Here is a 27,556-nt window from a genome sequence, read left to right as displayed (position 1 = left end):
TTAGCCATTTCCTTCTTTCAATGAAATTATTTGTATTATAAATATGGCAAACTTCCCAAATATCATATAATCATGAAGATATCCTCATTATAATCATCATGATACATTGAATTCTATGTAAAAATAATAAATAAAAACTATCTTCTCTTCTTCTCTGGTGAATTCAATCCATGGAGAAAGTTATTTATTTTTCATAGCATGCTCATTAGTCTAGTTGAGATGAAGTTAATTCTCAGGATTTGACGCATGCAATGTCCAAAACTTGTGTTATTTTTCTCAAACACTTCTGCTATGAAATACATCCTACCTAACAATCACAATCATTCATTTTACAACATTGGACATGAATATTTTGTGTCTCTCCAATTTTTTTCTTACAATAAAAAATTAACATGAATTGTATTTAAAGGTGATATGAAACGATTTATTGACTAAAGTGTTCAAAGATCTTAAGTAATAGATTATTGGTTCTCATTTCACAATTTCATAAAATCGTTTATATTGAGTTAAATATTGGAGGAAATTAACTACAAATATTCCCAACATGAGTTGTTCTGCGTTACAAACTATCAACAACAATAAAGATAGCCAACGATATGGTTCATATAACGTGGAGTACTGAATGTGATCCAATACCAAAACCAACATGAAATGGGATTTAAATACATGGAGCAGGAATGATGGAATAAGCGCGTGTGAATTAATACACTCATCTCATGTATAAGTCATATTATAGTTTAGTAATAAGAATATCATATCAGGCTAATTTTGGTTTTGGATTTAGTGAGTGATTTTGAATTTTGTTTTGGAAACGCTGAACCAAGCAACATAGAAAGAATTAATGTAATTCAAATAAACTAAGAAAATTGGATATGTTCTGGTGATGATATGAAATCAATGGCCAAGAAAACTAAGAAAGAAGGAAACAAAAAATGGAAACAAAAAACGAAATAGCAATACAAAAGAATATGGGAAAAGAATAATGAACAATAATTATATAATGTAGTTTCAACTTTTTTTTTTAATTTAATAAGAAAATTTTTAATTAGTGAAGAATTATTTTCTAATTTGATAACATAAAATGATAATTTGTGCAAAAAAAAAGAAAAATGATTTAAATTGATGTTGAAGAATAGGGCTTATGTTGAGAATAACATCTCAAGATAAGCAAGAAGTAAAGCCTAACTTGGTTGGTTATATATCTCTTGGTCCAAAGTGGAGTCGTAGGCCGAGAGTGGTGGCCGGCGGTGGTCCAATTGGTGATACAAACTTTGTGCCACCCCTTTTTAAAATAGTAAAACTTATACCTTCTTTTATAAAATAAAAAAAATTGTTTTTATTTACGAACAGAAGTAGAGACGTTGATATAGTCCATTGACTAAACCAAACAAATACAAGTTTGACCCCCACAAAATAAACAAACAAATAAAAAATATAAATGGGCCCGATCCAGTTAGTCTAAGACTGCAGCTGGGATGACGTTAATTATCCTACCTAACATTCACAATCATTTTACGATTGGACATGAATATTTTGTGCCACTTCAATGTTTTTTTTTTCTTTCTAACAATGAAAAATTAGCCTGAATTGCATTTAAAGTGAAATGAGAAGCACGGTACCATGTATAATTCCAAACTGTCTATTGACTAAAGAATCTAAGCACCTTAAAAAATAGATTGTTGTTCATATTTAACAATTTGGATGTTTGGAGTTTATCATTTCTAAGAATAATTTTAAGTTCAATGAGACTCAACTCTTAAAAACAATAAAATTGAGTTTTAAAAAGAAATTAACCATTTACTTCTTTCAATGAAATTATTTGTATTATAAATATGGCAAACTTCTCAAATATCATATAATCATGCATATATCATCATTATAATCATCTTGATACAATGAATCATATGTAAAATGATAAATAAAAACAAATAAAAAAACTCTCTCTCTTGTTGCCTGGTGAATTCAATCGTGGCTGACAACAATCTTCTTCTAAGCCTGAATGAAGTTGAACGCATCACACTTGTGCCTGACCTCACCCTTGCGGCCAGTCTTAACTCCCTGATGGGCAAGCTTCTCCATCGCATGAGCAAAAGCCTTGAAGAAAGCAGCCTGGTCGGCAGCGTACAAGTCCACAAACGGCCTCGTCCTCGGATCCTTAACAAGTGCATGGTCCGAAGACAACAGCCCCAACCCTCTCTTTAGATTCAGATAATACATATTATCAAACTTCCCCGGTGTAATTACGTCATTGAAAGCAGACATGGCGGTGTTTGTTTGATAGTTGGTACAAGTTTTCTTCAGCCCTTCAGCAAACTTTGGGTACATTTCAGGATCTGTTGGTGTGGTTCTGTTGTAATTGAAAATTCTGTCCGCGAATTCTTTGCAATGGGAGAATCCAATTGTGTGTCCACCACTCAAAGCCACCATCTCTTCGATCGTGAAGCCTTTAACCGTGAAGTAGTTGATGATGTCCTCCATGGTTCGGTTGCTTCTGATGAGATTGGCTTCCACTCTTGAAGCTTGAGAAACCTTTCCGTCTTTTCGTCCCAAGCGAACGTTGTAAAACGGGCCGCCGACCATGGTGATGAGGTTGCGTGTGGCTAGGGCGAGGATGTCGGAGCAGGAGACAATGCCGGGGCAGGTGAGCTCGAGGGCAGTCTTGGCACGTGCCACGACCTCCAAGGCGTCCCCGGAGAGGGAATGGTTGATGTCGGCATCGCGCTCTGCGATGTTGATGTGGTTGGAGGAGATGAGAATGGAGGCGTCGCAGCCTTCGACCATGCAGTCGTGGAAGAAGAGGCGGAGAGTGCCGGCGGCGGTGGTGGGGTTGGCCATTTGTTTTAAGGTCACGGTGTCACGTACAATGCTTTCCAAATCGGGGCATGTTTTTTTGTAGTATTCCATGGAGAGTTTGGATTCTGAGAAGGGGATTGTGATGAAGAGAAGGAGAAGAAGTACTGGAAGAGCCATTGCTGGAGAAAGAGATGAGAGATGATAGATGATGATGACGAGGAGGAGGAAGAAATGATCTTCCTTTGTCTTGTTATTAATGCTATAGGAAACCAAGCATGTCTTTTGTTGAATGATTGAAGAGTACTGAAAAAGAAGGGGTGTGTATTTATACAAAATATAGTACAAACTGTTTTAATGAAGTGTGATAAAAAACTGACTAACAAGTACCAACTTTGAGCTGTAATTGTAACTGAATAGAAGTATCTACAGCTGAAAAAAGCAACTGATCTTGTTAGAAACTACAACTCGGTTTGTGGGTGCTTTTCTTTGGCCTGAGGCTGGTATTTACATTGACTTACTTAGCTGTTCGTCGCTTTACTGTTAATTAGATTCGTTTTATTCAAAACCATTTCAACTTTTGTTCCCAAAAGTTTCTATATTTTCCCCTTTCGAAATTAAAAAGCTAATGAAAAAACAGCACATATATATATATATATATATATATATTATATATATACTCTGCAATATGGGGATTGACGCTGGTGGAAATGGATGATCGGTGACTTGTGTTTTTTGATGTTCCAACTTCTTGAGAGATGATTTTCCGGGTGAGTATACGTACGTAGTATGACGATTCCAAGCTCATGCATGCATTGATTGATGCAATTCTTTTGACGTTCAAATTTGTCATGCATGCTGATGTTTATGCAAAGATGATGTTTATAGTTAGTCTGTAAAAAGATGATGTTTTTCAGGGACCACTTTCTTTTAGATCTGTGTGATGTGCCTGTTAGTGCGTTTTCCCCCTGCCTTTATAAGCAACACATCTTAATGGTATATGTCATGTCTGAAAACTGAGAAGGATTAGCAATGGATTAGCTCAGTCTTTTTGTTCAAAAATCATGTGTGTATATGTATATATATCTCTGTATCATGCAACATCTGATGTAGATGAAAGCAAGAAAGTGCGAGTCCCTTGTTTCTAACAAAGTTTTGTTAATGCAATTGCGGTGTGTGAGTTTTGTTTTTCTTTTTCAATTTCCCTGCTAATTATTTGATTTCATCAATATTTTATACTTATTATCTTCTCTAGATAGAGATCAAATCCTGTAATTTACTAATAAACATTTTAATTAATAAGTTTTGATTTTGAGATGACATTATTGTCAATTTGAGAGATATAGCCTATCACATATATATATATATATATATATATATATATATATATATATATATATATATATATATATATATATATATATTGGTCATGGCAACTCCTAATTAAACCCGATGGAGAGTGATATATACTCAAATATCATATAATCATGAACGTGTACCATCATCATCATCATCATCACGACACATATATGAAAGAGAATTAAGAAAAAAGATTTAAAAACTCTCCCTTGTTCTGAAGTGACGAATTTATATATACCATGGCCAAATGAAAACCCTTAACAAACAACAATCATCTCATCTCATCTCATCTCATCATCTTCATCTTCTTCATCAAACAATCTAAGCCTTAATCGCGTTAAACGCGTCACACCTGCGCCTCACCTCACCCTGTTGTCCGGTCTTGATCTCATGATGGCCAAGCTTCTCCATTGCGTGAGAAAAAGCCTTGAAAAACACTTCCTGGTTTGTAGAGTACAACTCCACCAAAGGCCGTGTTCTTTGGTCCTTGACAAGTGCGTGGTCCGAAGACAACAGCCCCAACCCCCTCTTCAAATTCTGATAATATATGTTGTCAAACTTGCCGGGTGTGATGACGTCGTTGAAGGCAGACATGGCAGGGCTAGCTGTGTAGTTAGCACAAATCTTCTTCAACCCTTCGGCGAATCTTGGGTTGATTTCTGGGTCTGTTGGTGTAGTCGGGCTGTAATGGAAAAGCCTATCGGTGAACTCTTTGCAATGAGAAAACCCAATTGTGTGTCCACCGGTCAAAGCCACCATTTCTTCGATTGTGAAACCTTTGTCAGCAAATAGCTTGATAATCTCATCCATGGTTTGGTTTGTTTTTGGCAAGTTTGCATCAACCTTGGACGCTAGGGACACATGTCCATCTTTTCTTCCTAATTTGACGGGGTAGAAAGGCCCGCCGACAATTGTGATGAGGTCACGGGTGGCCTCCGCGAGAATGTCCGCGCACGAGACAATTCCCGGGCAGGTGAGCTCGAGCGCAGTCTTCGCCCGGACGACCACCTCGAAGGCGTCACCTGACAGGGATTGGTTGATGTCGGCGTCGCGCTCAGCTTTGTTGACATGGTTGGAGGCGATGAAGACAGAGGCGTCGCATCCCTCTACCATGCAGTCGTGGAAGAAGAGGCGGAGAGTGCCGGCAGCGGTGGCGGGTTGGGCGGCTTGCTTTAAGGTCGCGGTTTCTCTTACAATTTTCTGGAAGTCTGGACATGTTTGCTTGTAGTAGTCTTCGTTGAGCTTAGATTCGGAGAAGGGGATGGAGAAGAGGAGGAGGAGGAGAAGTATAGGAACAGCCATGGTTGATTTTGGAGAGAGAGATAGATGATGACAGAGGAAGATCAGGGCTTGAGGAGACCTGGTTCTTCCCCTGAGAGATGTTTTCCTCAATGGAGATAGGAAAGTGAAGGCAAATTATGTAATAGGGTTTGAGAAAAATGGAGGGAAGGGGGGGAATAAGGTGGTGGAGATGTTCTGTGGATGGGAGGGGTTTTAGGGGATCTGATGTGCTATTATTACACCTACCATGCATGCAAAGGACGGGTTGAAAGGAAAAGACGTCCTTGTTTCTTTTCTTTTTTTAATTTTTTTTTTAAAATTAGCATGCTATTTTTGCATATAGAGATGGATTTTTTTTATTTCGAGCGAGGAGTGCGTTGGACCGGAGAGAACAGCTGCCACCTGATTCTGGTTAGGAAGCTTTATTGATTGTCGTCAAGATTATCTAAGGTTAGATTGTATCAACCGTCTCAGACGAATATATTGCCCATCAACCGTCTCCAAAACAACTTTTTTCCTAACTTAGGCATTAACTTATGAATTATAAATAACCAAGAAAAACTATCACATATTTACAAAATTGCAAGAGCTACCTAAATATTGCTCTATGCAAATATGTTTAGAACTTACCAAAAATCACAAGCAAATTTTGTAGGCCACAAGTCTTGGCCCCCATTTTCCAGATAGCAACTTCCTTAATACTACAATAAGCATTGTCATTTTCGTGTTACTAAAACACAAAAGAGACTAGTAGAACCCAGTGTCTTCTGAACGGTTTTCTTGTAGTCACCCCTTTAAACATTCAACCTTCCCCGTTCTCAATCTTGACTTTGCTATTGGTCTCATCGGGCTAGCTTAGCTCGTGCAATTAGTTCCTATAGCATATGATGTACGGTCGTGTGCTCTATCTTGTATACGTGGTTATAATAAAAGTGAATTTTTATTGATACTATTCCTTAAAAAAGGGGAAATAAACAATGTTGTCCACTCTTATTATAACATATGTACAAGATATAACACGTGACCATATTATCATAGTATTTTATAATTTCTCCAATTTATGCCATTGTGGCTCAAGGTTTGGTAGAGGACCAATCTAGTCTAAACTCAATTTTGTCACATCTATTTTTATGCTCATCTTTATGAAATTAACTAAGATTTAAATTGTATTTATTTTATTATTCTCGGATTTAAATTTCATCGAAATATAATTATGAAACTGATTTTTTAAATAAAAATGATGACACTCTCTCACCAATCAAATAATTCCACCTGTTCTTTATTTGCTTACGTGGAAGTCAATCAATGGACTCTTTTTCTAATACTGGCACGACAGTACCCGTCTTCAGCAATCGCCTGAAACGCAAAGCTCAGGTGAGAGACTTTCTCTGCATCTCTCGTTAGGCATCCCAATTGAGCAACGGTCATGTTGCCGCGCAAATCTATGACATGGGTTCTGCTGCTCCTGCTGCTCTCTCCCGCCATCATAAACTTATCGACCTCGCAATCTGATGCTCGTTGGGCAGCTAAGAAGAGACGCCTCAGAGATAAAGTCCACAAAATGTAATGTCAAATTTCACCTTCACTGCCTTGGTTCTTTTTCTTTCAGTTTCGTCAATTCTTCATTATTTTTCAATGTAGTTTGATGGCTATCTGTGATTTGCTCACAAATCTGAGATTTCAGCTTAGCTTAACGAGTACCAATTAGTTGGTCTGTAGGGAAAAAGAAAAAAAACGGCTTCTTTTTATTTTAACTTTGAAAAGGTATGGATATTTGACAAAAGTGAAGATAACTGCTTGGTGGGACTGATATTTGATGCTTCATTTGGTATTTGGTTGATCAAATATTGATGGAAATATAAATTTAAGATCTTGAAGTATTGGGCTTGTGGAAATTAAGGCATTCCCAGCTATTTGGTTTGCCTCGGCTGAAATAGATTTCTTAAGAAAACGAAACAACAGAAAGGCTCAATTAGTTTTTTTTTATATAATTTTTCGCATTTTTTTCTTTTTATGTTCAAGCTTTGAAGGATGCTGGTCAATTTGGAGCGAATACATGTTATGAATATCGCCTGAAAATTTGTTTATAATGGTCAAGCCTTAGGTGAATTTTCCTGTGCATGTAACAAGGTTCTAACAGGAATGTTGTTTCTCTCCTTTCAGGTTTTACCATGCATATGACAACTACATGATCCATGCATTTCCGGTTAGCTTTTCTCCTCCATTGTTCTTTCAGATTATGCACTTCTGGTGAATGATATAGTAACTATTAATTCTTTGCAGCATGATGAGCTAAAGCCTCTCAGTAAAAGTTTCACGGACTCTCTTAGTGAGCTTGGAAATCTGAAGGTAACTATATATCTGCAGATAAAGTGAATTATGATTAGTTCCAAAAGTAAATTGAAGTGTTTGTTTCCCCTATTTCAGCTTGAACGCCTACCTCAAGACTATAGTGGATCTGCTCTTACACTTATAGAATCATTATCCAGGTTTTCTATCAACCAATTTGTTGTCACAGATACAGTTCTGCAATTTAAATATATATGCTTTCTGTTCCATTTGATGTACTTTTTTGTTTCATTCTGATGCAAAAACTTTCTCTCAGCCTTGTCATTATGGGTAACAACACTGAATTTCAAAGCGCAGTCGTTTGGCTTTCCGAAAATTTAACGTTTAATGTCGATGCGAGGGTAAATCTTTTTGAGGTATCTGTTCAAGAGCTTGTGGAAAAAAATTATTTTGGTTAAGTTATGCTGATCCTAGAACTTCATTATTCTCGTACCTTCAGATTGCTCAAAATGTGATGTAGCTACTGTTATTGTCGTCAAGTTATGTACTTGAAGTTTTATAATGGTTCTCTTTTCCATTTACTTGCTATTGTGCAGTGCAACATAAGAGTGCTTGGAGGACTTGTTTCTGCTCACCTACTTGCGACTGATTCCACGGACAGGTTGGGTAAAGGAGTTTACAAAAATCAGCTGCTTACTTTGGCTGAGGATTTGGGGAAACGCTTTCTACCTGCATTTAACACACCCACTGGTTTGCCATATGCATGGGTTAACTTAAAGGTACTACCTGAGACATGCTGAGGTCCAATTACGAATTACATTTTGATTTTTGGGGTGTATGCATGATATGATTATTTCCAAATTGTTATCATCAGTCTAAAATACAGTTAGGTGTACTTTTTTACAAAATCTTTTCAAGAATTCACCTTTCGAGTTTTAAAATTATATGAAAACGGTCTGGTGGTTTTGTTTGTAAGAAGGATATATGACTCCGCATCAATGCAAAATTCTGTGGACAGTATGGAGTGATGGAGAATGAGACTACTGAAACAAGCACTTCAGGGTGTGGTGAGAGGCTTTCTTTTGCAGTATTGAGATGAGGACATCAATAAATGTGCATTCCTGAATGTCGTGATTCTCTGTATGAGTTCAGGTTCTCTAATTCTGGAAATGGGAGCATTATCCCGATTGACTGGAGACCCCAAATACGAATCTGCAGCTTTACGTGCTCTTCGTAAATTATGGAGCATGCGGAGTTCGTTGAATTTACTTGGTACAACATTGGATGTATCAACTGGGGAATGGATTGAGTATTCATCTGGGATTGGGGCTGGTAGGTTTTCTGAGGGCTTTGAGGTTTTCAACGTAATACATTATATGCTACGTAGTCTATTGGCTTTCCCAAATAGCGCACAGGCCAATATTTCCTTTGGCAGTCTGTCAATGATGAATTGCTGTGATGCACACCATTAAAAAGCATTCCTTGTTGCATCTGGAATGCATAGAGTGTGATGTTTCTGATGTTGGATTATGTGTTGCTTCATTTAGGGGTTGATTCATTTTATGAGTATCTATTTAAGGCCCACATTCTTTTTGGAAAGGAGGAGTTCTGGAGAATGTTTCATTCTGCTTATATTGCTGTGCAGAAATATTTCAGACATGGTCCATGGTACAGCACTACCTCCCCTAGCCTTATTCAATTTTTTATTGGTACTTTGAAAGTGTTAAAAAATTGAACTCTAGCTATACGTTTAAATTGAGATGAGTGGACTGCAACATTTTTGTGATCAAGCATGTTACTGTAATTAGGTACCATGAAGCTGATATGAGGACAGGAAAAGCAACTTATTGGCAGCTGACAAGCCTTCAGGCATTTTGGCCTGGCCTACAGGCAGGGAATTTAAAACCTTGTCATTTTACTTGATGATGACTTCAAACCTCGGAAAGAGCCTTCTAATCTTTAGATATAAACTATGGTTATAGGTTCTTGTTGGTGATATTGCAGCTGCAAATTCATCACACCGTGAGTTCGTCTATGTATGGAAAAAGTATGGAGTACTACCAGAGAGGTATTCTGCTTTTCAAAATCCTTTTTCTCATTATAGACTCTAATCTTATAGTCTGTAGGTAACTATTGACTTGTTTCTTAGTTTCTATGGCTGGTTCCTGTTGCTGCAGTATTTCTTTTCATAAGGGAAAAAATGAAAATTGTCTAATATGAACTGTAATCATATAGATATTTGTTGGACCATCAAATGTTGCATCCCACAGAAAAATATTATCCCCTGCGCCCTGAATTGGCAGAATCAACATTCTACTTGTATCAAGCAACCAAAGGTCTGATATTTTTCCTTATTAGTTGTCTTCAATTTTACATGGACCTAAATTTCCGGGCGATCTTTTATAAGCATTCAGACATTTCAGTACTCTCAGATGCTAGTTGCTTTTAATCAAGATGTTATAAGGAACAAAAAATAAAAGAACCCTTCTGCGAATTGTAGCAAGGCCCTTAGCTGCTCCTTTTAACTTTCTGATTTGTTTGCGTCATATTTGTTTCTGTGTTGCATGTAATCAGATCCGTGGTACATAGAAGTGGGAGAATCAATTGTAAATTCTCTGAACTTATACACAAAAGTGGATGGAGGTTTTGCTAGCATTAGAGATGTCACAACTATGCAGTTGGAAGATCATCAGCATAGTTTCTTCCTTGCTGAAACGTAAGAGTTGTTCCCTTTGCACTTTGAAACTACAGAGAAAATTGTCCCAGAGCCATAAATTGTTTCACTTTAACATATATCTGAAATGATTTTGTTTTTTATAGGTGCAAGTATCTATTTCTTCTGTTCGATGATTCTTTTTTGGTTGAAAAAAATTATATTTTCACAACTGAGGGTCACCCCCTTCCAGTGTTAAGCAGTTGGCATGACAGACTTCCAGAGACCTACATCCAAACTAACCGGACTCTTCTCAAGGTGTTGCTTCTACCTAAGGCATGCATAGTATTTTATAGCTGGAAACCAATCCGTAACAAACTGAATATATACTTCCTGAAAATGCACCAGGTTTTTTTTTTTTTTTTTTGGTTGCAGATTTCCTTTGAGCCAACATTAACTTTTGAAAAAATGTTTTTACTTGTGCAGACTGGAAACCAAGCACGACGGACAAGTTCAATGTCAAAGCAAGTATGTCCTCCTACAACATTGAATTCATGGGAATGTAGCGGCCAAGAAGTTGAGAGTGCTTGCCATGTCCCTGATGCTCGTAGTGACCACAGGTGTTTAACAGATGATGAATGTGGAGTTGACTCGAGTAATTGTAGACGAAGATCGTGTAGCATGGCTGGCTACTGCGGGCTATGGTTGTTCAGATGATTCCCTGGTAAAAAAACCATGAGTCTGTAACTGGAAAAATGATCAGATTATAGAAATACACGTGTGTGAAAGAAAGGTGAGAGGTTAGGAAAACATGGTTTAGAAGTGAATAGCAGTACGCAGTTGAGTTTACCATACAGATTCTCAAGCAATGTACCAAATATGAACAAAGCTCTGTCTAAAGTTTTTGGGTGGTGAAGTGGTTCACTAATTTGTTATTTGAGTGAATTTAGTTGCCTAAACCCCTTTACTCTTACATTCTTCATCTCTACAACATGTTACATACCATGCATGCCTTAATCATTAATCAGAAAGAAATGGTTTCAATATAATTTTCAGGCCTATCTCTTATTTTCTTTCCAGGTTGAGGTGTCCAACCAAGTCAGTGTGTCTGTTACACCCGAGTTTGTTTTACTTTCAATTAGAGTAATTTAGAATATCGCATTGTCAACATATATACATATACATAAAATTTACTGCAGTAACCCTAAACCAAGAATCTTAATAATTGTTGGGTAGTTGGCAAAACGGTGGGTGACAGCCAGGTGGGAACAGAGGTTGGTGAATTAAAGTACATCCCAAATACAAGGCCAGCTGGAACCCTTTAAGGATTCATAAAAAGAACCAAAAAATACGGAAACCCCATCCCTAAAGTTGGTGCCACTTCCCAATTTGATGAGTTTTGAGCTCAGCAAGTTTTTGCCTCTGCTGAGGGCTCGGTCCGGGTAAGAGGACAAACTCTCGATGACCGCCCTATGGAAGATCGACACGTGGCCTTGAAAAGGACTCAGACTGTGACTGTGCTTCCACAGTGCTGTATTGCTGCTATAGTAGCCTACCACAGATTTGCTAACCTAAAACATATACGTCCAGCTGTCCGGAATGAATCAGCAAAGCATTAAGATTTATGAACACAGGGCGTGACATAAATTTACCTGAGAAAATACAGTTTCAAAAAACAAGTTGTAGTTTATAGGAGCACAAAAAGAAGAGAGGTTTTGTACAAGTAGCATTAGTTGTAATATAATGGTGCAGCAGAAAGCTGTAGCTGCCCCTCTGCATGCAAGGTCGAACTGTAATTAAAAGCAAAGGAAGTGTCCACTTGAGTAAATTCAGTGCACAGGGATCTTCTATAAAGAACATGATGCTGGGGTTTCATATCATCACTTCAGCTCTGGTGCCTGATAGCTAGAGCTTGCTATAGGCATATAGCCATGGCAGCAGTACGCGTGGTTCTTTTGCTGGGAGTTTTTCTATTCTGCCTTACTGAGGTACAGAAGACTAGTTTGGTTTCTATGGTTTTGCATATCTAAAGAAAAATAAACAATAAAAATGAGTTATATGTTAGAGGTTGGTTTAACTGAGGTGTGATCTTCATCCATGCAGGTTTCATCTGATATCATGACTGAAGAACAATTACCTCATCTTGGGCAGGCAAAGAAAACAAAAATCCATGCCCTTTTTCTTTTTGGTTTGAAATGTTTTAAAGGAAAGATTTTTTCTCTTCTGTTTTCTAGTTTTATGATTAAACATTAATGTTTGTGGGTTTTTTTTTTGTTTGCAGCTTGTTGTGAGAGGTGGAAGCAGAAGGCTAATGCAAGACATAGGTTGGTTTGGTTTATATCATTTTTCCTTGACCTTGCTTGCCGTTGATTGTTTCCACACGCACAAGACAAAATAAAATAGCAAAAATAAAACAGTAAAATTAATTAATTTTGAGTTTATATAATGCCTTGTTTGTGTTGTTTAGACTGTGGAGGGTTGTGCAAGCAGAGGTGCAGCGTTCACTCGAGGCCAAAGATTTGCAGCAGGGCTTGCGGTACGTGCTGTGTGAGATGCAAGTGTGTGCCACCTGGCACTTCTGGGAACAGAGAACTCTGTGGCAAGTGCTACACTGACATGACCACCCATGGCAACAAAACCAAGTGCCCCTAAGCTTAAGCTTAGTGGGCAATTAAGCTTAAGCTTAAAGGAATAAGAAGAAGAAAGATGGGAGCTAGATGATCTGTAGAAGATTTGGTATTAGTTTATGGTATTATCCTCACAATTACCCACCATTTGTTTTTTCTTCTTAAATTAAGGTCTTCATTTTCGCATGGATCATTGAATTAATATGATGTAAACCAAATGGAGCAGAGTTTGAAACCAATTTTACATGCCCTCTTAAAATTGTTCGGTAAATGCAAAGCCAACTAGTGTAGTGGTTTAAAACAATTGCTCCCTCAGAAAATGTCATGTGTTCAAGTCATAGTATCCGTGTAGTATGTTATACTATCACTCGCCCCTCTCAATAAAAAATGTATATTTTTTATTTATTTTTAAAAGTTTGGTAAATTGGTCATAACGCATTGAAGGATTGCAGTCATGCAAATATTTTGGGACTATACAACAAGAATAGCCCCAGACTTTCATTTCAACTACGGGCATAGACTTAACCCAATCATGCACCAAATATCAGATAAAGGAGGCAAGGGGGCATTGAGCCCAATTTAGGTTAACTTACATCAGGAATAGAAATAGGCCCTGGATTCCTTAGGGATTACCCTCCATCTCAAGGCCCAACAATAACATGCGCCTCGGGTGTATCTCTTCAAAAGCCCCATTAGAATTCTCGGAAATTTTTTAAAAACTTTCAACATGTCCATATAGATCTCCCAATGAAGCCGCATGCATCCTCGACCTAAGAGTCATTATATTTTAATCCTGAACCGTGCCTCAAGTCCCAATACACATGTGGCTCGCAATAATAAACTAATGTGATTGAGAACTATGGTTTTTAAAATTAAAACAAAAACTTTAGTCTTTTTATTTCAAACTGACTAATTTGACTAATGCCTAAAAGATATTCTCAAATCATCATATCACAATAGCACGTAACTTGCTGCTATGGGCCCACTTCCTCTCCCCCACCTCACCTGCTATACAAATTCAAACCCACCAAGTGGATAAGTGGACAAGTGGCAAAGCTCTAGATTTTCATAACCACTCACGTGACCCACGTCAGGCAACAGGCCCGCTGGTCCCCGAGAAAGGTATAAGAAACGAAATGGGCCCCATCATTTTAATAAATCTGCCCACGGGCCCATCAAAAAAGAAGTAAAGATGCCAACATTTTTCAACACAGAGGTAAAGTAGAGATTTCCCGGCAATCGGCATATTGCTGTTTCTTGTTTCTATTACGAACGTGAAAAACACTAACTTGTGCAATGACTATCTTCTCCATCAAAATTGTACTCGTTAGCCATGGGAGAAAGACCATTTTCAATTTTTCAACCAACTTTTTTTGGTCATAGTCTAAATTACTCTAAATTAATATAATTATGGAAGGAAACTTGAACTCGAGTGAAAGAGGGCAAATTCACTGCATTGATCAACTAACTTAAATCACGTCTCTCTAAAGTTCTATCGGGGAGGAAGATTCGAACTTCGGTATAAACAAACGAACTCTCAACCTAATCAATTGGCCTACCTCAAATTTTTTTGTTTATAAGTTGTCATAAGAAGACAACAAGCATTATTTTGGGATTTGAATGCTAGTCTGTTTCGTAACATCCTTCAAAATCAAAACGTACTAATTAGTACAGAAGGAGAGGAAGATTCCTGGAAATGGGATGAGGATCTTGTGATATGTGACAACTTTTTTTTTGTAGCAGACGAAAAATACATGGGAACATTATGATGATGGGGTCGTCTTCTTCGTCACAACGTTACTTATTTGTTAATTAAGCTTTAGGTTAAAATCTAGTTCATGAAATTGAGGTCGAGATAAAGACAAACGATATTAAAGTGGAAAAAATCGAAGGTTTTTAATTGTTATGGCAGCTTGTTCTCCGGTCCTGGACTTGACGTTAATATATCATACATACATAATATATCTCTATATATATAAAGCAAAAGACAGAGAATGGTGAAACATTCAAAAATCTCAAATATGCCCTTAGTTAATGCAAACATTAAGAATTCAATTTATTAATTAAATGAGGATAATATGGTAAATTCACACTTTTTCATATTTAAATAAAATTAAAATTAAAAGAAAAATCAGATAATGGATCCTATTTTTATGGAACACAACTACCCATTGTCTTTTTTAATTTTAAGATAAAATTTTAAATTTTAAAAAAATACCTCTCGCAAGCGCAGAAGCGCGTGCGGAGAGGCTAGTATATATTAATCGAAAAGGCTATTTTCATGCCACCACGTGTTTAGATTACCGAATCTTTTAACAGTTCAACCTAAAACATGTGGAAAAAATAATAGTTTTTTTTTTCTTTCTCCTTCTTCATGTTTTATCTTTCTGGGTTTAAGTTCATGAGCAATAGAACCTGCAAAGCATGTAGTCGAAAATTACAGTTTTTTTAATGAAATTTTTGTTAATTTCCTCACATTATTGGTGTATGGAGTTTTGTGAATAATTTGATACTTTTTAAAAAAAAAATGTTTATTTATATTTTCATAATTTTTTTTGTTTTGTTTTGGAAATTGTGTTTGTATGATAATGTTTGGTAGGCCAAGTACTCACTCAATACGTTTCTGACAATGTTTATAAAAAAAAATAAAATTTGGAAATTGTGTTTGTAGAATTGGAGGAAGAACAAATACTCAATACTTTTCTGAAAATGTTTTTTTTTAAATTAGTTTTTCTTATAGGTTAAAATGTCACATGATAAAACAAGTATCCAATGCCAACCAGCGGGACCCATTGGACCCCACAAACAAAGCTTAGTCATTTTAATTTCAGTTACACATCACCGTGCCATTTTACACGCCAATAAAAAACCAATTGCAATCCATGTCCAGGGGGCCCACTTTTACTAGTCATTAAACGCGCTATTGTGGGCCCCACGCGCCATCTCCTCCCCCACCACTCTCTCTCTCCCTCCTAATCTACACCTGCGAGTGAGTGTCCCCTCCGCGTGGCACTGGACTGGAGAAGGCAAAAGAAAAAAAACAAACAAACAAAAAGAAAAAGATGGCTGTTGAGTATCGTTCATGTCGAAGAAGAAGCATCCCAGACGCAGCCAAATTCTGATAATGTAAAGGTAAATGCCTGCAAAAGCACTCGAGCCAAGTTTTGGACTTTTCTCATTGATTGCCATTTATTATATGAACCCTTTTCCTCTCTTATTTATACGTGGGGAATTATTCGAATAACTATTGCTTATCGCATGTTGGTGCTTTTGGCTGTTGTTGTTCATGCTTGTTCAGTGACACAGCCACTGCTCCGTAGTGCTTGCTGGGCTTTTGATAATGTCGCAGAAGAGACACCAAGAAGATGGTAAGGGTCGATCAGAAGGGACTGGCAGTCCTGAGGACAAACGTAGAAGGCTTCCTACTTTTCACAAGTATGAGCCTTTTTATCTTGTTTCAGATTCTTTTTGCTTTGTTTCTATTGGGTTATCGTTACAAACTGGAAATATTCGATATAAAATGAATTGGGTTTCGTTTGGTTTGTGAAAGTGTTGGTGAATTTTTACTCACTCTTGTGTGTCAATGAAATTTTATTTCTTCCTAGGAAAAGTGGGAGTTTTGGATTAGAAGTGAATTGAGTTTTGCTTAGTGATGCTTTTGTGAAATTTGATTGAGATGCTTGTGTTGAATTTCATTGCTTTTGGCTTAATATCGTGGAGAATCGATTTGGGTGCATGTGTTTTGTCCGAAATGGATTCTATAATTCCCAAAACTTTATTCCTTGTAAGAAGTGAACCCTGTGATTAGAGCATCGATAAGTTGGAAATAGTGAATGAATGTGCATTGTTTGTGAAAGATGAATGCATTTACTCGAAGTTAATGGAAATCGAACATTGAAACAGTTGTTTTTGAGTAAAAGTTAAGTTCTTTACATTCAATATAGAAAATGAGGGAATAAAGGCCTAAAGGGTCGCTATTGTTAATTGAGTCTGAACCCTGAAGCGGATTTACGTTTGATATCAATGTCTGGAACAGGATTGATTATTCAATCACAAGCTGACTCATACATTCTCCTTTTGTTTCTTATAAATTATGATATCCATCAGAACAATGATAGTTTTCACATCTGGTTTCTTTCTCATGACTGTGTACCATTGATTTTCAGTGCGGTTCTGGAAATGATGAAGTTGAACACAGTCCAGCATTTACTGGAGCCAATTCTAGAGCCTTTGATTCGAAAAGTTGTAAGTGTTTCCTTTTAAAGCATCGAGCTTAAGCCATGTACACTTTTCTGCAGTACTGTGTAATTGAAGAACAATATTGTATATTTATAGGTGTTATATGTGATTATATATATAACTTGATAAGTACTTGAATATACTAATATCAATGAATTAAATTGATCACTTTTAAGAATTGGAAGTGTAAGATACCGCAATGCTTTGCAGGGTGCAGCGCACTTGCTCTAGCCTGACACCAGGTGTCCTTTCCGCCTAGTGAGGGAGAGCTGCATTCTTCTTTCCAAGGACTCACTTTAACCATAAAATGCTTCAAATGGTCAATGTTCCTGAGCCACAGTTTTCCATTTAGATATGGAACTTAGGATCATAGGAGGGAAACCCTTTCAATACCACTTTAGCTTCTCTGGCATGGGAGATGACTAAACTGGGCATTCAAGAACCATAACCTTTTCTAGGAACAGATTTTATGATTATAGAATAGGCATTTATAATCCTCCTTCCATACAAAGAGTCTATGAGCCCTTCAGCTAGTTTCCTCTCAATTTTTTCTACGTGTCATTTCTATATCAAGATAAAATTGATTCACGTACTCTGAAGTTTCTTAGTGTTTTATTTGTTTATTTGTTTTTATCAATTTGAATTGTAATAGCATGTTCAATGGGACCGCAATGCTGTCTGCAAATTGAAACTCTATATTGTAATATTGTTATTGTTTTTCCACCTTGCAACTCAATACATGCATTCGTTTTTTTTTGGGGTGTTGCAGCTTCAATTAATTGTTATTTATTGAATCTAATGTATTTTCAGGTTAAAGAGGAAGTTGAGTTGGCCCTAAGAAAGCATTTGACCAGTATGAAACAGTAAGATTATACTCTAAAGCTTGGGATATAGGAAACTCTTTATGGCCAATATTAATTTAGTTTGTCACACTTGCAATTGTAATAGTTGATTAATGTTTTGCATTTCTATTCAGGAATTGTGGGAAAGAAACCCATCCTTCTGAATCAAGAATCTTAAAGCTACAGTTCTTAAATAATCTTTCTCTTCCGGTATTTACCGGAGCTCGAATTGAAGGAGAAGAATGCTCCACTATACAAGTAGCTTTGGTTGATTGCTTTACTGGGCATGTTGTTAAATCTGGGCCTGAATCGTCAGCCAAGGTGGAAATAGTTGTTCTTGAGGGTGATTTTGATGGTGACGAGGGTGACAATTGGACACTTGAAGAGTTCAAGAATAACATTGTAAGAGAGAGAGAAGGAAAGAAACCTCTTCTTACAGGAGACGCAGTCCTGAATTTTAAAGATGGAGTTGGTCTTGTGGGTGAGATTTCTTTTACAGATAATTCAAGCTGGACAAGGAGCCGTAGGTTCAGGCTAGGAGCAAGAGTTTTAGATAAATTTGATGGAACTAGAATAAAAGAAGCAAAGACAGAATCATTTATTGTCAGGGATCACCGTGGAGAATGTGAGAATCATTCATTTTTTGCTCACTCGATACTTCTATTTGATGTAAATAACTCGTTACATTTTCATGCATGGCTCATGGCCTTCAAATTTAGGATTAGCTAACCCAAGTAAACATACATTATTATATAACCTGAGCTACTTTTGGTTCTGCAGTGTACAAGAAACACCACCCACCATCTCTTCTTGATGAAGTGTGGAGACTAGAAAAGATTGGCAAGGACGGAGCTTTCCATAAGCGTTTGAGTCGGGAAAACATCAACACTGTGAAGGATTTTCTCACCCTACTCTTCATAGACTCTTCAAGGCTTCGGAATGTAATTATTGACTTTTCTTATCTCGGTTAAATTTATTTTTCAATGCTTTATAATTCACACTGATAAGTTTGAAGTTAGTGTCTTTTGCATTTAAACGATGCGTTATGTGTCTCAATCTAGTGACCATAAGAGTTTTATATATTTTATTATCTGGAAATGCAGATCCTTGGCACAGGTATGTCTGCTAAGATGTGGGAAGTCACAGTCGAGCATGCGCAGACATGTATACTTGATAAGAGGATGTACTTGTACTGCCCTCCCAGTTCACAGCAGAGAACCGGTGTGGTCTTCAACATTGTGGGGCAAGTGATGGGACTACTTTTGGAATGTGAATACATTCCTATTAGCAAGCTGTCTGAAGCACAAAAGGCAATCCACCTATCACCTCAGTTTACTTTATGTATTTTTTTTTTTTATAATCCCATTTTATTTTCTTAGTCATGTCTGATTTTTTGTGATCAAATTTTGTTGCCAGGCTGATGGCCAGAAGTTGGTAATTTCTGCCTTCGAACACTGGGAAGAAGTAATCCCGTTTGATGATGAAGCCTCTCTTAGAGGTGCTCTTCACACATCGACCTCACCAAGGGCAGATGATCCTGATGGAAGCAAGTTTTTGGCTTCTCAAAAGGTTGGTGGATTTGATTATCCACACCCATCTGTCTCTTCTCCAGATATCATCTCATCCATCTATTCTGTGGGGAGCACCAGTGGCTTGGATGATTATGCCTTGCACAACATTGATGGCCTGGGTCTTAGATACGACCAGACTTTGAGTTTCCCAGGTCAAGTCACCAACTCCCTGATCTGTGACACAGATCCCATGGCTCATGCTTTATTTGATGAGGATAATCTACAGTTCTTTGATGCTGATCTTCATTCCCAGAACATAATTTCAGAATCACAAGCTGATCTACAAAGCGCTGTAGATGGCTTCTTGTTGACGCGTTCCACAGCTGTCGCCATATCTGATAAAGCTCAGAGGAGATGGACAAAGCTATTCAGTGTGCTGAAGTGGTTCTCAATTAGGAGGAGTGTGGCTCTGAAACGAAGCCGAGTTCGAGAAATTCAAAGATATTAGTTATCTGGTGTGTAAATTGTTTGCTTACAATTACAAATAATGTTTAGTGCTGCCCGTATAATATTTACGAGTGCAGGTGTAGAGGGAGATCTATTGGAGGTTTTGTTAGATGTAAATACATCTGGTAGTTTACTAGTCTTAGTTCTGCTGGGCACTAGCCAGAGACAAATAAACTCTCAAAGCAAGTTGTAATTTGTAAATATGTAGAAATGCTAGGATGCCAATTTTCAGTAGCTTTGCTGCGAAAAAAATAATTTTTGCGAAATCATTTGTTCAATTAAGGTATCCATTTTCAAGTCATGATAGCTTTCTCTTCAACTATGCAAGTTTACATGTACCCTCTCTCTCTCTCTCTGTTGCCTGTGTGCTGCCTAGAAAGTATCGGGAAAGAAGTTGTAGTTCCTAACTTGAAGTTGGGATTTGATCAAAACCATTATTGAAACTGAATAACTTAACCAGCCTTCACATGCAAACAATAGTAGCAACTAGTGTAACAGGCAAAGGGTACGCGTTAGAGCACTTCCACCCCTATGAGCAAGGGCAGGCAAGGACAAGGCAAGGGCTGTCACTATTCATATGAATAGTGACAGCCCTTGCAATTTTGTTTCCACCCTTCTGGACAAGGACAAGGGCAATTACTATTCACATGAGATATGAGGAGATGAATTTGTATAAAATTTTGGTGTGGGAAGTAAAGAATATGGCTAAGTATTTATAATAATAAAAAAAATTCTGAATTTTTTAGTTTTTTTTTCAATGTTTAGTTATAGAAATTGGTTGCCAACGTCCATCACTTTGCCCAGGCAGCAGCATGGGCTAGACTTGCCTGTGGGCTTGCTTGGGTTGGTGGGTCCCACGCCTTGCTCAGGCTTGACCTTGCGTGCTGGAGCTGTTCGCAGGCCGAGGCCCTGTCCTGGCCGGGCAAAAGGCCTTGCGGTCCACTGGCCAATAACGTCAACTAGGGGAGCCATTTTTCTATGATCAGCCACCATTTTCCATGGAAAAATGGTTCAAGGAACCTCAAGCTTTGCCTATAAATATGTCCTCTATTGGTAGAACACAAAGATAACTGCATCAAAGGCAAGAAATGCAGAACCAAAAAGGCCATGTCATTGTGCTCACATATCCTGCTCAGGGGCACATAAATCCACTCCTCCAGTTTGCTAAACGCTTAGCCTCCAAAGGCCTCAAGGCCACTCTAGCCACCACCCATTACACTGTCAAATCCATCCATGAAACCTCTGTAGGAGTTGAACCCATCTCTGATGGCTATGATGAAAGTGGATTCAAGCAAGCCTCAAGTGTACAAGCCTACTTAGACTCATTCAAAACAGTTGGCTCAAGAACTTTATCAGAGCTCATACTCAAGTTCAGTGCCTCAGGCTCACCTGTCAACTGTATTGTGTATGATTCATTGCTTCCTTGGGCAATTGATGTGGCCAAAAAGTTCAATATCTATGGAGCTGTGTTCTTGACAAACTCAGCATCTGTCTGCTCCATGTACTTGCATATCATTCATGGGCATCTGGCTTTTCCTGTGAAGCAAGAAACTGAGCCTTTGCTGATGCCTGGCCTTCCTCCACTTGCTCTTTCTGAATTGCCAAGTTTTCTTTCCCAGCCTGCTCCTCACTCTCCCTATTTGGCTCTCATCTTGGAAAAGTTTAGCAGTCTGGAGGAAAATAACTGGGTGTTCTGCAACTCTTTTGAAGAGTTGGAAAGTGAGGTTAGTGCAATATTCTCACTCAGATTTTGATCTTACTTTAATTAGCTGAACAACTAATTTCAGTAGTTTGTAGAGTACCAGAATACATAACAAATTGGGTTTATTTCTTTTAAGTAGGAAATAAATTGGTGAGTGGGAATTTTATATTATATGTCAGAAATTAACTATAATTTTTGTATGAATTTTTTTTTTCATATACAAGCATCATGAAAAACATCTTAACTGATATATCATCTCTCTTTTGAAAGTAATCAAATGCTAAGAAATTTCAGGGCTAAAAGTCGTTTAAATCCTTTTAGAATATTTGGTGGATGGTGTATAAACCACTAAACTTAAAGAGGTTTGACTTTTACTTGCTTGATGATGATATAAAACTCATATTTATTCAAAGATCTAAATCAGTTTGGTAAGGTCAATATTATCAGTACTTTACTTTTCCTATTTGTAAAGTAATTGCAATTCTAAATGTTCTTATTTTAATTCATCTCTGTTGAAAAGCTCGTGAAGGAAATGCTGGGACTGTGGCCCCTGGTGATGATCGGTCCAATGGTGCCATCAAGCTACTTGGACCAAGAAATTGAAGGAGACACAGATTATGGAGCCAATCTTTGGAAGCCAACTACAGACCAGTGCATGAAATGGCTGGAGAAGAAACCACCTGAAAGTGTGATATACATTTCATTTGGAAGCATGGCAGATATTGCAGCTAAACAGGTTGAAGAAATTGCATGGGGCTTGAAAGCAAGTAATCAGAATTTTCTATGGGCTGTGAAAGAGCCTAAGACCAAATTGCCAGATGAATTCCTGAGCTCAATAGGTGAAACTGGTTTGGTGGTGACATGGTGCAACCAACTAGAGGTTCTAGCGCACCAGGCTGTGGGTTATTTTATAACTCACTGCGGATGGAATTCGACGTTGGAGGGGTTGAGCCTAGGCGTGCCGATGGTGGCAATGCCACAGTGGAGCGACCAGCCAACTAATGCCAAATTTGTGGAGGAGTTGTGGGGGGTTGGGGTGAAAGTTAAGAAAAATGAAGAGGGAATTGTGAGTAGGGAAGAGCTAGAGATGTGTATAAGGGAAGTCATGGTTGGAGAAATAAGTGGACAGATAAAAAAGAATTCCCTGAAATGGAGAGAGGCTGCAAAGAAAGCTGTTAGTATTGGTGGAACCTCAGATGACAACATCAATGAATTTATACTGAAGCTTCTTAGTGGATAGGGAAAGAAGATTTGGTAGTTGGAGGAACTTGCAACATGTTAATAATGTAAAAATGAACTTTCGACACCGAAAGAAGTCTAAGTAACAATAAACTGAAGCAATCTAGAATTCAGCATATCAACATTTTACAGTCATCAGATTGTATGTTTACATATAACTCTGGGAAAACAATGTATGAGTTTGAAATTTTATACATCTGCATTCCTGTGAACAAGTGGTATTTAAATTTGGAAAGAGACTACATCTGCATTCTTTTTCTTGAGGCAGAGAGCAGGGGCAATTAAGAGAGAGCAACTCCCCATGCCTTTCTATAGTATACCAGTGTTTGGTGCTAGCTAAAAAGGAAAAAAAGAAATCCAGTAGTTGATATGGGCTCATATAAACTCCAAAGTTTGGAAGATGATAGAAAATGGGAGCAACGGAACACCAAACTTTCAGTATCTGGACTAGTAGCAGTTACTCTGGAAGTTTACAGGCATTTCCATCTTTGCATACTTCGCCCTGTATCAGGAAACGAAAACTAAACCTGAGCTCTAGACTGTTTAATGTCGAACAGAAACTTATGGTTCAAATCTAATAAAAGGTATTGAAGGATAATAGCAAGGAAATGCTATTGAAAGGTGCTTACCTTCTTCTTTCGCAACTCCAAAACCTCTTCTAAAGGCGGTCGACCTAAAACAAAAACAGGTTATTGACATCATATACCACAAGTTTAAGAAAGGAAAAAGTATAACAAGATTAGCTATGGATGTGAGTGATCAGGTTTTTATAGCAAGTAATACTTCAAGAACTCTTTTAACTTCTTTTGATAGAAAATTGGTTAGATGCAAGAAAGGATTTATTTGCCAATTCCAACAGTCTAAAAGTTACTGATTTGAACATGTAAGTCATAAGTCTGGTGTGGTTCTGTTATTAACTTATTCTATTATATCGGAGCAAAAGAGTTCAAATATTATCATACTATTCCTTTCGGCCATGGAAGCTAAGAACACATCTATTCTGCTCAAGAACCATGAAAAAAAAACTATTTCTGCGATATGATTTACCTGTGATTTGGAGACGATATTTAGCCCAAACACCATAAATAGCACCAGCTATAGTTGCAATCTGTGATCAAAATGTTTTCCATGAACCCCAGATTAAAGATAACAAGACAAGAAAACTATTGTAGACCACTCAGTTCTACAAGATGGAAGTAGATGAATCCCAATGCAGGAAACATTAGAATCGACAAAGGAATCTCACAGGTTCGTATTTGGTTATGGCATATACCCATCCAAGCCCTACTTGTTCATACAGCTTTCTGAATGCCTGCAGAAGTTTATTTAGCCAATGCCTGTTAGTCAGCTTAAAGAAACTTGCGGGTTCAAAATTGCTGATGATAGCATTCTCTGTACAGAGAATGAGAGTTCCATAGAAAACTACTTGTTGCAGATTAAAATTAGAAGTTCAAACATAGTAGGAAAGGAGATTACTTCCACATCAGTGACTACTGTTCCATCGGAGAGGATGGCATGAATGTTTCCCATAACCTAAAAAAAGCAAGACTTTGTCACTAAATTGTAATATATCTGTCAAAAAGATGTTCTAGCATCTATCTATTTTTCAAGCTAGGATGTTTTTCATATACACTTTCATGAACATTCTGCAAATGGTAAGTTAAAGTATAAAAAAATTTCAACATTGCAAAACTTACAGTTTTATAGTCCAGCCCTTGATTCTCCTCTGGGGAGTAGTCACCTGAACTTATGTCAACAAACTTGATAGTACCATAGAGCTTATTTCTCTCTCTTAGCATGTCCACCTGGAAAATATAATAAACTTCAATTATGAATAAAAACAATTCATATTCTCCATACACACAAAACTCATCAAACTCTTACATTATAAAAAGAAAAGTGACGAGAAGATGTGTTTGAAGAAGGTTGACCTCTCTCATACATAAAGGGCAATCCCCATCATAAAGCATTTTAATCTTCCAATTCTGGGGTGTTGGTTCTTGATCATCTCCTTTCTTGGGAGGAGTTATGGGATCTGCAGCTGCCCCAGCCCTTATTGCAGATTTAAATCCTACAAATGGATAAATATGCATCATAAAATTGAACCATTTTGCAAACTGCAAAAATTTCTTCTTGATTCTTTGATATCATATAAACCAAACCACTCACCAGGTTGGTGAATAGGAGCAGCTGATGTGAAAGTTTGGGGTTGATTCTGATGAAGCTTGGGTTGGAGATAGAGAGGAATTGCAAAGAGAGTTGGGTTTCTCTGCCTTCCGCCAAATTTACATGCTGTAGCAGCTGCTCTCAATGCCATTTGTTCTTCTTCTTGCAAATTTTGGAACCCAAAAGATTCATAAGTTAGTTTGCTTGGACTGCGCTGGTTCATAAATCATAAGGTCATAACTACCATGTTGACGTGGCAGCACGGGATTCACCCATAGTAAGACACGTGGCCTAGTATTTGGGAAAGTAGCATAACATCGAATCGAACTCGTGGTTGTGGAACCTAAAACAATATGCGCAAACTATCGGGGTAACACAGCAAAATTAAAAAATACAAAATTGAACCTGATAGCAAAGCTTGAGTCTTTGCGCAAACACCAAACAAAGTTTGGTTCTTTTGTCTTCGGAGTCCTTACAGATTCATCAGTCATGGCGTTCCTGCTTTGCAATTCCATCACTTCCCATTTCCAATCTCATTCACAGGTACGCTTCAATCTTACCTCGCTTTTTCGATCTGAAACGCTGTCGTTTTCATTTGGTTCTGTAATCTCTCCCGCTAAATCTAACTCTTTCACTTGAACAATCAGAGGGCACAAAACGACTCGCTTTCCCAATCGCGCCGTCAGTTCCATGTCGAACCAGGGCCTCGCGAGAAAGCTGTGAGTCTCTCTCTCTCTTAATTTTTTTTTTCATCAATACATGTTTGCTTTCATATTAATTCGATGTGGGCAGCTGTTTGTTTCATCGTCGTGTTTGAGATTCGTCCCTGAAATTTGGTATTTTAGCATTTTAGATAGTTAGGGTAAAAACCCATTTGAGCAAATAGCTTGAAAGTTTCAGTTTTAGTTGTAGAAAATTGTACGGATATTCATGCCAGAGCTTCTTGAGCTCATTTCAGTGATGGTTTAAACCAAGAGATGTTAAAAGTTGGGGGCTTTGCGTGGACGGTTTCTGATTATTATCAAACCTCAAATTTATTAAGATTGTGCTGGTTTTGTATTTTTCTAGTTCAGTTGTGCTGTGCTTGACTAGGACTGTTTAACTTTTGCAGCTCTTGGCAGAGGACCCATCTCTAAAACGATTCAAATCGCATAAGAAGGGTGTGGCGAGAATTAAAAGACTTGGAGATGTTCTTACCGTTGTTGTTGTTGCTAGTACGTAGTGCTTTTGCTTATGGATTATGAATATTTTATCTTTTTCACTTGCTTTTCACAAATTTAATTTACCATGATACTTGTGATTAGACTTACCTATAAAATTCCTGTGACTTTCTGAATCGTCTTGGTTGCATGAAGCCTTGGTCTTATGGAATCTTTGTTGTAAATTAAAAAAAAATGTTACCAGCAGTTCTGTTATAATGTTTATGGATTTGTTATTTTTCCTAGTCTTTGTCTAACCTATATATGATCAACTGATTCGGTTGCATTTATTGTCTGGTTAGTAAACTCTGCAGTAAAACCAGAAAACTTCCAGCATACAGAAAAATAAAGAGGGAGGTGGGGTGGGGGGTGTTACATTTTCTCGCCCTCTTAGCTTAAGCTTAGAACTTGCATTCCCCTCAACAATGACATTTGCTTTTTAGGGGTTGCGAAGTGTGTTTATATTCACACATGCATTCACACATGCACATTCGCACACTTATCCACCTCCAAACTAGGGAGAGAATCTGTTGTTTTTATATTCATGGAAAAATATATATAAATACTTTGTTCTATCTGTGTAAATGGCCTTGACAACAATGAAGAATAGCAATCAGGATCATCATGACCTGATCAGAGAACCAAACTAGTTTTGGTCAGCTGTTCAAATTTGTTTTGACTAATAATCTTGTGTTCTTTGATTTCAACCCTTCCGTTTCTACCTGCAAGATAGGTTGAATAATGGAATGCATTTTCACTGTTAATTGAAGTTAATATGGTATCTTGTGTTGGCTAATGTGACAATATCAAGGAATTGCTGTCTTGTTTTGCTTGTTACAGTGGTCCAAGTGCTCATGTGTCTTTGATGTTTATTCAGGTTGCTGCTATGAAATATATGTAAGAGCAGTGATGCGAGAAGAGGCTAGGAAACAGGCAGGGGCTTCAGGTGCAAGTGCATGATCAAGTGTGCATGTTGGTGGTGTTTTGGTTGTCTGCCAACCATGTTGGAACTTAATGAATCTGATTGTGCTAAATAAGTAGAAAACAGATTATGCTGTTATGCTTTCGGAATACTGTTTTGTTCTGATCTCTTTTAGGTTTTGCTACTTAATAAAATCTGTTCTATAGGCATCTTAGAACAATTTCCATGAA

The 27,556-nt window shown here is 37.6% G+C and overlaps 7 protein-coding genes and 1 pseudogene across 8 annotated transcripts; 5 read left to right on the top strand and 3 right to left on the bottom strand.

Annotated features, from left to right (window-relative positions):
- Positions 1–1,989: 1,989 nt before the first annotated feature.
- On the bottom strand, positions 1,990–2,970 carry LOC110766834 (peroxidase 41 pseudogene; annotated as a pseudogene).
- A 1,388-nt stretch (positions 2,971–4,358) lies between these two features.
- Positions 4,359–5,593, bottom strand: LOC110766936 (peroxidase 41-like). Its single transcript, XM_021970357.2, has one exon. The coding sequence runs from the start codon at positions 5,449–5,451 to the stop codon at positions 4,471–4,473; it is 981 nt and encodes a 326-aa protein (XP_021826049.2). The 5' UTR covers positions 5,452–5,593; the 3' UTR covers positions 4,359–4,470.
- Positions 5,594–6,764: 1,171 nt separating this feature from the next.
- LOC110766962 (Glycosyl hydrolase family 47 protein) lies at positions 6,765–11,331 on the top strand. Of its 2 annotated transcripts, XM_088252866.1 has the most exons (15): positions 6,767–6,993; positions 7,594–7,636; positions 7,714–7,779; positions 7,858–7,919; positions 8,036–8,135; positions 8,316–8,498; positions 8,738–8,786; positions 8,872–9,051; positions 9,267–9,387; positions 9,528–9,609; positions 9,702–9,787; positions 9,955–10,055; positions 10,294–10,435; positions 10,540–10,690; positions 10,859–11,331. In XM_088252866.1, exons 1-15 carry the CDS (start codon positions 6,857–6,859, stop codon positions 11,087–11,089), a joined length of 1,734 nt encoding a protein of 577 aa, XP_088108992.1. In that variant the 5' UTR covers positions 6,767–6,856; the 3' UTR covers positions 11,090–11,331. The 2 variants fall into 2 exon arrangements, 1 of the variants encoding a protein (XP_088108992.1); XR_015835697.1 differs by lacking the exons at positions 9,955–10,055; positions 10,859–11,331 and having other exon boundaries at positions 6,765–6,993; positions 10,540–10,680.
- Positions 11,332–12,199: 868 nt separating this feature from the next.
- On the top strand, positions 12,200–13,319 carry LOC110766912 (snakin-2). The gene is made up of 4 exons (XM_021970322.2): positions 12,200–12,360; positions 12,476–12,523; positions 12,654–12,696; positions 12,840–13,319. The coding sequence occupies exons 1-4, from the start codon at positions 12,304–12,306 to the stop codon at positions 13,022–13,024; spliced, it is 333 nt and encodes a 110-aa protein (XP_021826014.1). The 5' UTR covers positions 12,200–12,303; the 3' UTR covers positions 13,025–13,319.
- Positions 13,320–15,975: 2,656 nt separating this feature from the next.
- On the top strand, positions 15,976–20,399 carry LOC110766909 (Calmodulin binding protein-like protein). Its single transcript, XM_021970318.2, has 8 exons — positions 15,976–16,131; positions 16,298–16,434; positions 17,166–17,244; positions 18,049–18,101; positions 18,215–18,705; positions 18,861–19,021; positions 19,184–19,390; positions 19,497–20,399. Exons 2-8 carry the CDS (start codon positions 16,340–16,342, stop codon positions 20,097–20,099), a joined length of 1,689 nt encoding a protein of 562 aa, XP_021826010.2. The 5' UTR covers positions 15,976–16,131; positions 16,298–16,339; the 3' UTR covers positions 20,100–20,399.
- Positions 20,400–21,068: 669 nt separating this feature from the next.
- On the top strand, positions 21,069–23,177 carry LOC110766852 (UDP-glycosyltransferase 74B1-like). The gene is made up of 2 exons (XM_021970251.2): positions 21,069–21,822; positions 22,321–23,177. Exons 1-2 carry the CDS (start codon positions 21,187–21,189, stop codon positions 23,038–23,040), a joined length of 1,356 nt encoding a protein of 451 aa, XP_021825943.1. The 5' UTR covers positions 21,069–21,186; the 3' UTR covers positions 23,041–23,177.
- LOC110766853 (Putative thiol-disulfide oxidoreductase DCC) lies at positions 23,088–25,417 on the bottom strand. Its single transcript, XM_021970252.2, has 8 exons — positions 25,209–25,417; positions 24,971–25,110; positions 24,737–24,844; positions 24,516–24,572; positions 24,286–24,351; positions 24,087–24,147; positions 23,669–23,712; positions 23,088–23,541 (listed from the first exon to the last, which is right to left on the bottom strand). The coding sequence occupies exons 1-8, from the start codon at positions 25,354–25,356 to the stop codon at positions 23,497–23,499; spliced, it is 669 nt and encodes a 222-aa protein (XP_021825944.1). The 5' UTR covers positions 25,357–25,417; the 3' UTR covers positions 23,088–23,496.
- A 170-nt stretch (positions 25,418–25,587) lies between these two features.
- LOC110766854 (succinate dehydrogenase subunit 7A, mitochondrial) lies at positions 25,588–27,556 on the top strand. Its single transcript, XM_021970253.2, has 4 exons — positions 25,588–25,748; positions 25,853–25,924; positions 26,317–26,419; positions 27,282–27,556. The coding sequence occupies exons 1-4, from the start codon at positions 25,695–25,697 to the stop codon at positions 27,362–27,364; spliced, it is 312 nt and encodes a 103-aa protein (XP_021825945.1). The 5' UTR covers positions 25,588–25,694; the 3' UTR covers positions 27,365–27,556.

The sequence above is a fragment of the Prunus avium genome, chromosome 5 (genome assembly GCF_965620075.1).
Source record: "Prunus avium chromosome 5, drPruAviu1.hap1.1, whole genome shotgun sequence".
NCBI classification, from domain to species: Eukaryota; Viridiplantae; Streptophyta; class Magnoliopsida; order Rosales; family Rosaceae; genus Prunus; species Prunus avium.
The sequence above is the reverse complement of the archived record's forward strand: the minus strand, read 5'-3'. Positions and strand labels throughout refer to the sequence as shown.

Bases quoted from the DNA above. Each gene is read 5' to 3' on its own strand.
- LOC110766854 (XM_021970253.2), top strand. From the start codon at position 25,695: ATGGCGTTCCTGCTTTGCAATTCCATCACTTCCCATTTCCAATCTCAT. The intron at 25,749-25,852 runs GTACGCTTCAAT...TTGAACAATCAG, and splicing joins ATTTCCAATCTCATTCACAG to AGGGCACAAAACGACTCGCT. The intron at 25,925-26,316 runs GTGAGTCTCTCT...TAACTTTTGCAG, and splicing joins CAGGGCCTCGCGAGAAAGCT to CTCTTGGCAGAGGACCCATC.
- LOC110766853 (XM_021970252.2), bottom strand. From the start codon at position 25,356: ATGGCATTGAGAGCAGCTGCTACAGCATGTAAATTTGGCGGAAGGCAG. The intron at 24,352-24,515 runs GTAATCTCCTTT...AAACTTCTGCAG, and splicing joins CAGTAGTCACTGATGTGGAA to GCATTCAGAAAGCTGTATGA. The intron at 24,148-24,285 runs GTGAGATTCCTT...TTTTGATCACAG, and splicing joins CCATAACCAAATACGAACCT to ATTGCAACTATAGCTGGTGC.
- LOC110766852 (XM_021970251.2), top strand. From the start codon at position 21,187: ATGCAGAACCAAAAAGGCCATGTCATTGTGCTCACATATCCTGCTCAG. The intron at 21,823-22,320 runs GTTAGTGCAATA...TCTGTTGAAAAG, and splicing joins TTGAAGAGTTGGAAAGTGAG to CTCGTGAAGGAAATGCTGGG.
- LOC110766962 (XM_088252866.1), top strand. From the start codon at position 6,857: ATGTTGCCGCGCAAATCTATGACATGGGTTCTGCTGCTCCTGCTGCTC. The intron at 9,610-9,701 runs GCAGGGAATTTA...CTATGGTTATAG, and splicing joins CATTTTGGCCTGGCCTACAG to GTTCTTGTTGGTGATATTGC. The intron at 10,056-10,293 runs GTCTGATATTTT...GCATGTAATCAG, and splicing joins CTTGTATCAAGCAACCAAAG to ATCCGTGGTACATAGAAGTG.
- LOC110766912 (XM_021970322.2), top strand. From the start codon at position 12,304: ATGGCAGCAGTACGCGTGGTTCTTTTGCTGGGAGTTTTTCTATTCTGC. The intron at 12,524-12,653 runs GCAAAGAAAACA...TTTTGTTTGCAG, and splicing joins AATTACCTCATCTTGGGCAG to CTTGTTGTGAGAGGTGGAAG. The intron at 12,697-12,839 runs GTTGGTTTGGTT...TGTGTTGTTTAG, and splicing joins AAGGCTAATGCAAGACATAG to ACTGTGGAGGGTTGTGCAAG.
- LOC110766909 (XM_021970318.2), top strand. From the start codon at position 16,340: ATGTCGCAGAAGAGACACCAAGAAGATGGTAAGGGTCGATCAGAAGGG. The intron at 16,435-17,165 runs GTATGAGCCTTT...ATTGATTTTCAG, and splicing joins AGGCTTCCTACTTTTCACAA to TGCGGTTCTGGAAATGATGA. The intron at 17,245-18,048 runs GTAAGTGTTTCC...ATGTATTTTCAG, and splicing joins AGCCTTTGATTCGAAAAGTT to GTTAAAGAGGAAGTTGAGTT.
- LOC110766936 (XM_021970357.2), bottom strand. From the start codon at position 5,451: ATGGCTGTTCCTATACTTCTCCTCCTCCTCCTCTTCTCCATCCCCTTC.